Genomic DNA, 13,311 nt, shown 5'->3' on the forward strand with positions numbered 1-13,311 from the left:
CAAATAAATGCAATGAATTAAAACTATTGATTAAATATATATTAAAAAATAAAAACAGTATTGCAGCTATAATACTTTTTAGATAGTTTACAATTGGAATTATTTCATAAATCTTTATTAATAATGAATATTTTTATGGAAATAGAGTAGCAATAAAAATTTACAAACAGTTTATTGACATAAAAAGAGACATACAGTTTCAGTTAAACAATTTACTTACTAGATACTAAAGCTAAATGTATGAGGAAATTGTAAGTGATAAATGTCTATTTATTAATGCATATTTAATTTACATTTGTACGGGTAATTTAAATTATAAACGCAATTTTTAGGTGTTGAAACTATTAAAGACACTGGATTTTATATAATATATATATATATATATATACTACTGTTATATATATATATATATATATATATATATATATATATATATATATAATATATATATATATATATATATATATATATATATAAAACACCTGTTTCGGTAACTTTAGCACCTATTTAAAATGTACAAACACTAATGCATAAAATATACTCCCAACACACGTAAACATTTTTCATTATTTATTGACAAAAAGGTGGTAAGAAAGGAACATAACACTTAGTACATGTCTTCGTGACTTAATTCAAAACTGGTTTTACAACATTCAAACAGGAATTTTTAATTTGATTGACGTTTTCTACTATGTATTCTTACTAAACGTACATTTGTTAGATCTAAATTAATATATTTTTACACAAGCTCTAGGGACATAGATATTATGTGGGTTGATATACAGCAAATGGAAACTTTCACAATAATCTATTGAGAACTGGAGATGAAATCGAAATGATCTTATCGAAAATAGTCCTCCACCGTAATTTATTGACACTGGGTAAAAAGTGATGGGTGGTGGTGTAGCACGGCGAGGGTGGGGCTGTCAGGGGTTCAAAATTGGCACAGAGCCACGAGATTACGGTGCCAAAGCGCTATTGCACCATTCCACCACTGCTTCATCACACTTTAAACTATTTTCAGTAATATAACTTATTTGGGTAGGGGAATGTATGGTATGGGGTCATTACTGTGCTCCAGTCCACTTTGCAGTTCAGTTTAATGATAGAATGATAGTTTGTGATTGTTACCAATATTAGCTTAATCACTTTCATGAATGCGTTTGATATAATTTATTGTTCGTAAATTTTTTATATACAAAAAGTAAAACTTTGCTCTAATTGTGACTGGACTCAAACATTTTAGTTTTCCAAAAATATCTAAAAATTACTAAACAATAAAATAAAATACTTACTTTACATTTGAAACACTAATAATTAAATTAAAAATAGATATAGTTTTGAATAACTAATAAAAATGTCCCTAAGCCATAATTGCAAAATCATTTAACTACAATAATTAAACTCAATTACAATAAAATGTAAACAAAATGTTGCTTACTATTATGAAACAAAGGCACTTATTGGGGTATTTTCATAAACACTTGTATTTAATTGATTAGTATATATTTCTCAAAGAAGATGAATCATAAACACACTAGGTAACATCTTTATACAGTTTTAGAAATTTTAATTTGAAACTAGGTAATTTTAAATAAGACAGAAGTGATACACAACAGTTAACTGCAACATATAATGAGTAGTCAGCCAGCTCTAATTGCAATTGCCCAGTTACAGAATGACAAACATAAAGATGTATGATCAACAAATTATACTTACTTTAATTATTTGCATCATTGTACACACAACTTAAGAATTTCAAAGTATATGTTGCCAGTAAAGAAAATTAAAGGCACACGTCCGCATTTTTCCTAACTTGGACGTTAATAGTTGATGTATTTACGATATCCGTACAGTATGTACGTAAAGTTTAAAGGGCAGTAAATACAGTGTATTGCACTAAGAATATATACATCTTCAACAAATTTATATTTAAGTATCAAATTTACAGGTCTGATTGTATAATATTTTATAATTAATATTAACAATAACTATTACTGGAAAAGCTTGGTTCTTGTTATATTATCCATGCTAGATACTATACATTAATTTATATATCGTGTCCTTAAAGATTTTGAACCATGCAGAAAAGATTTCATATCGCTTCCAATCCAGCTTTACACTCGGCCATCTGAGTTAAAGCCTTATAAGGAAGATGCTAAGCCTCATGTACATTTACGACCTTATTTTAGTCGCAGAATTATAAGCAATTCCTCATTTTAAGAGTACATTTAGTTCGCGTCTAAACATTTATAAATTCTTAAATGACTTTATTAAATGGTACTAAAAGAAGTCTTAAGATGTATTGTACTTTATTGTTGAAATGCTTAAAACAATAGAACTTAAGCAAATAAAAAGGTTTGGATTGTATTAATTATACCCCTACAACGAGACATCTATTCTAACGCTACGAGAAATAATTAGGGCGTAAAAGTGCTTGAGATTAATCTCTATCTAACGGGGTTATACTAAAGGTCTTTTAATTATAGACGACTTAGGAGTCTCTAATAAGATTCTTTCGTCTCCAATAAGTATCTGTGTATAATCATGTAATTATTTACAATTGTGTTTTAAAGGTGTACTTAAGTTATTAATATAACTGCTTCCCTACGGAGCCGAGAACTTCTTCCCTTTGTGTACACTTACAATCATGTTTTTTGTTAAATGTATAAAAGAACTTCTCCTAATAAAAATGTTTGTCGTTCACGCCAGTTTTTCTGTAGCTTGATTTGAGAGGGTATGAACAAGGTTAATAAAAGTTATTTTTTTTATTTTTACTTTTGTTTTAAATACTTCAAACCAATCATCATGCACTTCAATAAATATTTAATCACAGCCATCTAATGTATACCTCAATTTACAGTTAGATTTTATTCTATTATATCACACTCCCTAACTATTAATTAGCAATTTAGGCATAGGTAACTTTCCCTCTGTTAAGACTATATGTCATTAAAACCTTTAATCACCACATATATGATATTTTCCCTTTCCACGAGGTTAAATGTGTTTTTATTCAAACTTCTGTAAGGAAAATAAAATTTAAAATAAGATTTTTATATTTTTAAGTTTATTATTATGTACCCAAATTCCTACTACGCTCCAACAATAACGTAGGAATATTATAGATTATCGCGGTTTAAGAAAGACAAAATGTTTTATGAATAAATTTCTTCAGGGATATTTATTGAATGAAGTTGCCTGTATTGAATTCATAATTCACCAGATAATTAATAATGGTTTTTTCCTTGCACAGCTTTTACGAAGCTAGTATCTTGAGTGCCTGGAATACTTAATATCTATCTGTCTGCCTATCTCTCTGTCAATCTGGCTATTTGCTTGTTTCTCCCCAACAAATCTATGAACTATTTATTTCACAAGAAGCTTCATTTATATAAAAACAAGGCTATGTTTGAGGATGACACATGTCACTTATGGGATTTGGGTAAGTGTTAGTCAAGTATCTAAGACACCATAAACGCTAATTCGATACGTGGATTTTAAAGTCGTGTTTACGGTATATATTAAATTAGTAAAACATAAAAATACAACAATCTTCTTTACAATTAAAAATTTTAAGTATGTACAGTTTTAAATTTTTACTAGAACTAGCTCTCTACAAAACAAATATTTATTCCTTATAACTTTTATATTGCTGCTTTAACTATTAGTTATAAAATACTAACTAGAGTGATATTATTCAAACAAAACAGAGTATTCTTTATTTTACACACACATGTATAATATATTTGTAGTAAGTTAAACATATGTTTTAGAAACCAGTTTAAATGTATGGAAATATGTATATTTATTAATGATATAAATTTCATTAGAATCATGTTTTAAATTTGAGAAGTATGATTTTAAATACAAAATTCATGAACACAAATTGATGTAAACTACTCCATTTATCCATCCAGCTTTAAATATTAGTTTTAAAGTTGAGCGTGAAAAAGTTACTTTTTCCAACATTGTAACTTCAGGTATTTTGTTCATTACCATACAAATTTGTACTGTCTAATACAAAATACATCTTCAATATTATAGTGTTGCAGAAAACGATAAAAATTTAATAATTCCCTAGTTTAGGAGATTGTTTATAGATATTTCTTAGGTCAAAAGTTGTAAGGCTCTGAAAGTAATTTGAATATTACAATAAAGATCTAGGATAACTTTTACTTTTAACTAGGTTGAAATCTTATTATACATGCAGAATACAGAAAGTTTTGACTCGAGGAGGAGATTTTTCGTTTCACACCGTGGACTTTGAAACTTTTGGGTCTTTTATACTTGTTCCAAAAAACTATTTTATTACTATTTCAATACATCTCCAAAGATCACTTCTGGTTCAAACGGCCTATTAATCCGTTTATATTCTTAAGATATAATCAGCTGATCCCCAATATGAATTTTATATAATAATATTTACTTTTGGCGGAAGTAACAGAACGTCAATACTAATATATCGTCTCTACACAGCCTGTAGACTTTCTTTTCCCTAGTTGTAGATATTTAGAAATATCTTCTGTCATCCTGGCGATTTAAGACATTGCGAACTGACGTTTCCTGGAACTATCAGCCTTGTAAGTATCAGAAACCTACAGGACTTTTCCTTCTATATGATTTTGATACATAGGAGGTAATGACTATTAACTCCTCTGCGTCTGTACCACCCAAATGTTTTTCTGTAATCTGGCAGGTTCTGGCTACTGGATTGCTCCGTCCTTGGAAGGAGCTTCAGTCTTGGGATATCCTGGCCGACGATAATAATTAGTTCAATGATACGTTGTACACTCTGGTTCTTTCACCATTCAGAACACCATGCCTATAGACGTGTCAATATTTAAAAAAAATTACAGTCTCCTAGAATTATTTAGATGTCCTTTTTCACATATTGTTCTTTTTGAATATACTTGTGATTAATGTACACATAACATATATAGAACATTTGCTTCATAAAGGGTTTCTATCCTGGAAAGACAGATACTTCCTGCACCGATATTGTTCAATAGCATTATTTTTTTAGCACAAAATATTTAAATAAATACACTATTTCCAAATGTAATCTCCAAATCATTATAATACATACCTATTATGGACAATATTCATGCATTTATACAAAGTGTAGTATAGTTATTCACTATAGATTTTGTGTACCATTATATACTCAGTATGTACTGATAAGTTATGTTAGGTTTAATTTATCCAGTATTGTGCTTATAAATACAAATTTACAAATTTTTTGATAAAATCCATTAAATAATATTCATTGTAAAGTCATCAAGATATAGTGCTACTCCACGAAAATGTATTAAGACCCGTGAGTGAAAATATAGTAAGAGGATAAGGGAGATTGGTTTGTATGAAAAAGTGCAATAGATGAATTAAATATTAACCTAAAATTCAAAAATACGTAATAAATACTCCTTAAACAAATGTAAAAACTTTCATTGTCTTGAATTCTGAGCTACTCTGAAAATAAAAGTGGTGATGTTTATTTGTAAGTAGTACAGCACACACTATGTGCATTTATTTTAGGTTAAAAAACCAAATAAACACACATTTGAATATTTAGTAGTGCATTAAAACTATGGCAATTTATAAAACTGGTTTGATAAAAGAAAAACTAGGAGCGAATTCGAATTTGTAATCCCAGTAATGGAAGTAATCGAAAAGATGTAGCTGGCAACTGTTACATATTCACTGAAGTACACATCTTATATAGCACTCAGCCGCTTTCTCTTATTTTATATTTGTTGGGCCGAGCCTCGGGGCTGCTGGCAGCTGAGATATTACCGGCTAGCAGCAATTTACCAGAGAGCAGGCAAGTGGAAGGATGGGACTCCCCTGATTTGTCGCTACAGGCCAGTTGGGGTGGCCACATAAATAATTCTCGCCCTCATTTCTGTTTTGTCTGTTACACCCAAAACAATGTTTTTATGCAAATGGTTTTTGGTAGCCATTTTGTTCATTTAGTAATGTATAGATGACTGAAACATTTTACTAAGTGAATTAAGTTACGGAATTTGCAAATTAAATAATAAAGTAGCAGTTATCCGCAGCTTCGTGCGTAGTGTCCTGTTGAAATAAAGGAAACTATGTCTATTTGGAATTCTAAAACTCCTGTTATAAGATGTAGTCACTTGTGTTCATTTTAATATTCTGATACGCGTGATTTAAGTTTGAAAAACAGTGTTTTGGGATCCTGGTATCGGAGTGTGAAACCGTTTCTAGAAGTGCACCTGAAATAACTCGAATATCTCTGTAACATTCGATGACATTCCATTGAACAGCTCCAACGTTTTCAGTAGCAGTTAAACTTTAGGCTAATGGGAAGGTATCCTAAAGTTCTTAGACATTCAATAATAACTGATGGGGTTTTTCTTAGCCTAGAAATAAAAGTAGAGTTCTTTAGGTAACTGTATCTTCTTAGTTTTCATAGTTATAAGGTACATGTAGGATTGTTAATGGCTGTTATTTAAGGTTATGCGCGTGCATGATCACGTATTGTTCATGACAAGTTTATTTATGCTTTGTTGCCCCAAATATGAAAGCATACATGTATACGAATGTCTGAAAAACTTACTTCGGTCAAATAACGTCTACATACGGCAAATGTAATTTACATCTATTATGAGATATTTCTGGAACCACAGTTTAATTTGAATTTTTTTCCCCGATCTAGAAGATATAATACACACGCAGGTCTGTGCAGTCTCCTTCTGTCTTTTGATCTGTAGTAATAGCCAGATAGTAACGTAGTCTCTTACATATGAATTAGGGCACTGAACAAACACTGCATGCTTAGTGTTGGCTCAAATTTACAGTTAAAATTATACATTTTTGGAAACTGTTACTTTTGTTCTCTAGATGAACTCTGTGCTAATCAAATTTTGCTGAAAATTCAGAAATAAAAAGTGATTTTACTGCCAATCTTACACTTTCAATCTATATATATGTAAAAAAAGGTAAGTGGTATTTAAAATAAACAAACATGTGATTTTGTTTTCACATTGTAATGTTTATAAAGAAAAGCTGATAAACGTATAATGGGCGCTTTTTATGAATAACACATGTTTGTTGCAATGCATTTCTTATGGGAAATTGTTAAGCTATAGAGGCCAGTCGGACGGACCCGTAAATTTGGTATCAAATCTTTCCTTATTGTTCCTCTAGTGCACAAGGTAAACATGTGTAACGATTTTCATGTATATTTTATACGTTCAACTGGATCTTACGCAATGGTCGGAAAATTATGCCATCCTAATCTAGTAATGATGGAAAATACATGGGATAAAATGTTACGAAAGTCTCGGTCCTGTTAATCTGTACTTATCAGTTATCACGTGTGTGGCTCCTTTAACGCGTGCCATTGAATTTTCTTTTCTTATACAAAACACAGAATATGTATTTGTTTTCTCCGAAAAATCTAAAATAATTGTTATGAAATAAACCATATCAGAATAAACAGGGCGAATTGTGTTAGTTAACCTGAAAAACACAATCATATTTTACTTACAAAATAAATATAGTTGCTGAACTTATTTATAATAAGTATGGAGGTGTTCCTATTTAAATAGAATATTTAAAGTTCAATCTTCTTAAATATTATTTATTGTCAAAACCCATCCATTTTAAGCATAAGACGAATTTTTTACATTTTTATTGGTGTAGTCAAATCAAATAAACTTTTTCGGTTCCAAAAAGAAAAAAAAACTTAATGCATACAGCTTCGTAAAATATTAGTTCTTAATCAGTTGCTATTAAAAATACCTAATGAATACATTTTATTTTTGACATTTTGATCACCATTTCAGGACTATAACACCGTTGTGTAACACGTTCAAATCATAGTTTATTGATTCCCATATACATTTTTGTTAACGTGTGCATGAGTAAACGCCACTTCTTTAGCAACAGTTATTATCGTCCTTCTAAATTAGCTTTATATGTAACTTTTTGTGCATTTGAAAAATATTTAAAAAATTTTTCCGATAAATAAAACTTATAATGATTTGGAAAAATTCCCTTCAGAATGAGAAATTTCTAGATTGACTGTCATCCATGTTTTTCAGTTTTAAACAGCGTAAGAACAATTTAAAAAATTTATAGAATGAAACTGACTCTCCACAGTGAGGCTGAAATATTTCATGATTTGAATTGCATTAGCAGCTTTTCAAAGCAATTTGAAACAAATAATCCTGGAAGATAATCATGATACCAACCGCGACAGCGTAATATACCGAATCATGTCCCAGATAGGCCTTCATGTTCATGAGAAGAAAATGTAAGCCCTGAAATAAATATTATTTTTTTCTGTAAATTTAAATATTAAAATTAAAATTTCAAATTGCCTTACCACTTCTAGGTACGAATATATTGAGGTATAGGCAGTCTTCACTTTGGTTAACCAGTAGTGGCAGTAACTTCTCAAGGTAGGCAAGGCGACCTCTGGGGTATTCCAGTAGTGCCTCCGTGCGGTTGCCTATGTGCGGAGCTTTCTGGGGACAGACCGAAGAGTACGAGTCTGCCAGACGGGGAGTGCGCCACATGGATGGCGTCACAGGGGGCATGTAGCGGAGAGCTCCGAGAGGAGGCGTCGCGTACGGAACTCCTGCAATCATCCAATACTTAAGCTAGCTTGAGAGGTCAACATAAGTACGACTTTGAATTACATCTCAATAATTATAATAAAAGTTTGAAAATAAAGATAGTTATAGATGCACACTGTGGTTAAACATTGGAAACCTTTCTCAGTTAATCGTTATTTTTATTTATATAAAAAGAATTATGTAAAGAACTTTGGAAGAGTGTAGAAATACTCAATTGTTTGGAAATATGTTTCCTTTTATTATTACTGTTTTTTAAAGAAATCTAACTACCCTATGTGTCTGTATTGGACCGTAAACTTATATGATAATTTGTGGAAACAAAATCATAATGAAAGATCCCTATATTATGGCAAAATATTGTGTTTTTTGCGAATAAATTTTATATAACCAAAGAAAATTTTAAAATAAAGTAATACAAAGTGTTTTGCAATATGAAATTTTTATGGCTAATAATTATATTTTGATAAGCTTTTAAAAGGTTTATAAATTTATAAGACTCTATTAGTTGTAATTTTATAATATTATTATTGTTGTTTTTAGATTTTTTGGATGGTAAAAAAAGCATTCATCTTTTTATAAAAGGGAGCTAGGAGGGGTTAGCTTAAAATTGTCATTTTGCAACTTACATCATGTGACATATAATTCAAAAGGCCTACTCAATAGAAACATAATGTGCTGAAGAAAACATATATCTCAGACACTACTATCTACACTTATAGGCAAATAACACATTACATTGTAATGACAAGAGTGTTTCCCTAAAATATGCACATAAAAATTTCCTACTACGTAAAGAGATAAGCTAGGCACTATTTATCTGCTTCAGTGTAATAAGCCCTCAAATTGATGACCTTCATCAGATTGGCAGTAGGCTAGCCTTGTCTAAAATGTTGAGGCATTATTAGAAATTGACTCTTGAGAAGTAAATTCAACCTTTTCTAGAATTGTTTCTTGTAAGCTGTGGACGTAAATTGGCTTTGTTTCTTGGATTAAAATTTTTCTAATTGTTATATGCTTCAATATATCAATGTGGATTTACGTTGGATCAATACCGGCAGTTATGCCTATTTACGGTGCCAGTTGTCATGAATATTTCTCATCAATAAACCAGTATTCTGTTTAGTAACACAGGTTCCGTGTCTAGTTTACTTATCATAATGTCACACAATCCAACCCTACGATCATAGTCGTCTGCCAAAGCTCATTCAACGTTAATCCCTTTCCGGGCCAACGTTATGTTGCCCCATAGATCGTCTGAAAAGTGCCAGGCGGCAATATATTGCCGCCTTGATATTCGTAGTTTTCTTAAATAAATACGACGTCAAATGATTAAAGTTTTATGTTTTTTTATTCCCTGGTATATTTGTAGATAATTAATATCAATATCATTTTTATTTTGGAGGTCTATGCATTTTTATTTCGTAATTGTCATGTGACATTATCAGCTGACTCGATCTATTGTTGTTAATTCTTTATGCTTTAGTGTAATCGTACTATTGTATGCTGGATTCTTCTTCATTATTTTATTTTGTGGTTGTAAATATTAGTAGTGTTAGTAATTACCTGCTTAGCTATTGTGTGTAGTAGTTACAATGACTGACAATTTGCGATCTCACGGGAGTGAAATTGTAAGTAGCATATTTTGTAAATAGAAAAAAGTGTAAATAAATTTCAAATAAAATTGTGTAAATATTTCTTGGTAAATAGTGTTCTTAACTGTATTGAAACACTGTTTATGGATCCTACAATCATCTGTTTACCGGTACATCCATAATGTGAATATTTATTTTAAGTTTCTTGCAGTGTAAGAGTCAGTTGTTTTATCATTTATAAAATGTTGCGAAGTACAATTATGAGTATTTATACAAAATGTGTCATAAAAAATGTTATTATGAGAGAAATAACACAAAATTTTGTATGGTTATTCCTTTCTAAATGTACAATATAATAACATAGCTCCCCACAGTAAAATTATTTTTCCTTTTTTAGTTAATTACAAAACAAATAAAAAAATAATTTTTTTATGTAATCCATTAAAACATTATTTTTTTAAATTTTTAAAATTACTTAAAACTACATCTATATATTTTTTTGATAGTATATATCTATACGAGTAATTTGGTGCAACTTTTAGTTAATTCTCTAATTTTTATGAAAAGTTATAAATTTTAATCTAAGAGACTGCAAAATCGCCAAATTTTAGCCTGGCACTTTTGACTAGTCACAAGGGGATATGATATGTGAAAAAATTTTGCAACATCTCATATTTGGTCCTGGCCCTGAAAGGGTTAAAAGGTTTGTATTTATTCAGGACGAATATTTTTGCAATGAGCTATGGGCAATGTTATGCTGCAAGACAGCTGTTCTCAGATATAAATAGAGATTTTCTAAGAAATATTGTATTACAACTAATGTTTTAACTTCATCAATTATGGGGGGGGGCTACCTATCTTTTGCCTGTTTTTAACACCTTGGTGTCTCATTGAAGCGTTGTACTATCCTTACCACTGCGCAATTTGTAATAGGACTGATGCAGTCTGGAAACTCATCATTGAATAGGTTCACAACCTCATTGTATGATCTCAACAATCGCTATAACCTCTCATCATGAAAATATTCAACAAATCAAATTCAGTTAATTTGATTTTGCTAGAAATAAAATAACACCTACAATAATATGTCCAAGTAAGCTTGATTCCATTGAATTGTCGGAAACTTAAGCCATCAACTGCTTAAATGCAACCGAGGGGAGTAAGATGGAAGTGAAAGCCTTGAACGTAGATAACAGATGGGTAAACCATAAATATAGTGGTTTCGTTTCATTGATAACAAGGAAGGGGTAGTGTTTTTTGATATGCGCAAGAAATAAGCCCTCAAATTGATGACCTATTTTATGTTGCACGATATATTGCCACAATATATTATTATATTTTGCGTTGTTTGCTCAAAACCTTTGCTATGAACTTTGTAGAGATGTTTTCTTCAGATGATTGTGCTTATATTTAATCGACACTTGAAAAGTCATGTCGCAATATAGGAATTGAAATTAAAAGGATTTAATTTACTTTGTAAAGTTTTTTCCCTCCTTTAAAAAGTTTGTAACAGATTTTATAGCGAAGAAATCCACACAGCTATTTGTTTTAAATATGATGAAGATTTTACATTATTATCTCAAACCCTTCGAAATATATCAGTCGTATTAGAAAATTATTTGCACCCTATATATTTAAAACAAAACTGAAATATTTGTCTAAACAAATAATATAATAATGGATTACATTTTTCGTATTTTCCCACTACATTTCCTTCAGTCCTTAATAGAGAAGTGAATCAATAATATTTAACTTGATGTACTTTCAATATGAATATGAATTAAACGGAAAATGTAAATGTTTTGTATTTTTTATATGCAAACCAATCAAAGGGCTACAGTTTAAGACAAGTAATAGTATATTATAAAAAAGAGTCCTTTCTTATAAAACAAAAACTAATATCATTGTTATTGAAATTATTTATAAAGAAGTTTTACTACCCATCCATGACAAAAGAGTAGAACTGAGTTTTGTACATGCAAAGTGTATGATTAAATGGTTTTCAATAATTAATATGTTGTATTCGGGAAAATGCTTGATAATACTATGGCTTAATACGAGTCATACGAGGCTTAATATGTTTGTATATGTATAATCAAATCTTACCTAGGAACGCTTCAACCGGCGGTTGCTGCACTATTACTCCTCGGAGAGGGCCGTACTTGGTTCGTACGACCCGAGTGCTGTACTTAAGGGCAAGGGCGGCACAGAACGGCAACGTGAGGAAGACCAGTAGGATGCGGTTCATGGCAGCATCGCGCCGCTCCCTCCCCACACCGCCCCTAACTCATACTCGTGCCCTACGGCTTCTCCGCCTCCGGCACTTCCTGCTCATGCTGCTCTGCTCCCTGCAACAAGTTCCATGAATATTAAACTAGTATACGGTTCTATGATAGGAATAAGGCGCCTCACAGTTGCATCGTACAAGTCTATCCCCACAACGCCCTTAACTCGTACCTGTACCCTCCGGCTCCTCTTGCTCATGCTGTTATTCTACCTATAACATATTCCAAGAATATTAAGCTAGGATGCACAATTTATAAGAGTGAAAGGAGGTTTGAGGAGCGCCGGTCTCTCCTCACACCACTCCTCATTCATACATGCGTCCTCTAGATCCTTCGCCTACGTCCACTATTCTCATTCAGCTCTCCTTCCTGCAACACTTTCTATGAATATCAAACTAGTACACAATACTATAAAATTCAGTTAGGTTCCATTGTACCATCGCACTGCTACCTCGCCACACTGCTCCTTAGATATGTACTCGTGCCTTCCTTTAACTCCGCCTCCTGCTCATGATGTTCTACGCACTACCACTTCTTTCATGAATGTAAAACTGTGGTGCAAACGTATTAGAACAAGCTGTAGATCATTTAGCTTCCTGTTTCCCTCTCTTCTCTCCACTTAAATAGTGTTCCACATGACTGTACTTTCTAGTTGTTACTGTTCACCCATTATGTGCATTCAAGATATAAATTCTTATCTAATGCCCTCGCTCTTAACAACGTTGTGTAAACTAACGTAAAAAACACCCTGTATATTGAAATCACGCTGTGATTGATTAAAACAGTAGCATTTATCCACCGAAACTTTGTGTATAAAACGGG

At 31.3% G+C, this 13,311-nt stretch overlaps 1 protein-coding gene across 1 annotated transcript in view; it reads right to left on the reverse strand.

The window, feature by feature from the left end:
• Positions 1-12,544, reverse strand: part of LOC124364948 (neuroligin-1-like) — a 31,465-nt gene extending 18,921 nt beyond the window's left edge. The window contains exons 1-2 of the mRNA XM_046820796.1: positions 12,311-12,544; positions 8,360-8,614 (exon numbers count right to left, since the gene is read on the reverse strand). Coding sequence (XP_046676752.1) covers positions 8,360-8,614; positions 12,311-12,452 — 397 coding nt within the window. The 5' untranslated portion in view covers positions 12,453-12,544. The remainder of the gene's footprint in view (positions 1-8,359; positions 8,615-12,310) is intronic.
• Between the last annotated feature and the right edge of the window lie 767 nt (positions 12,545-13,311).

Source organism: Homalodisca vitripennis, chromosome 6, assembly GCF_021130785.1.
Source record: "Homalodisca vitripennis isolate AUS2020 chromosome 6, UT_GWSS_2.1, whole genome shotgun sequence".
Taxonomy (NCBI): domain Eukaryota; kingdom Metazoa; phylum Arthropoda; class Insecta; order Hemiptera; family Cicadellidae; genus Homalodisca; species Homalodisca vitripennis.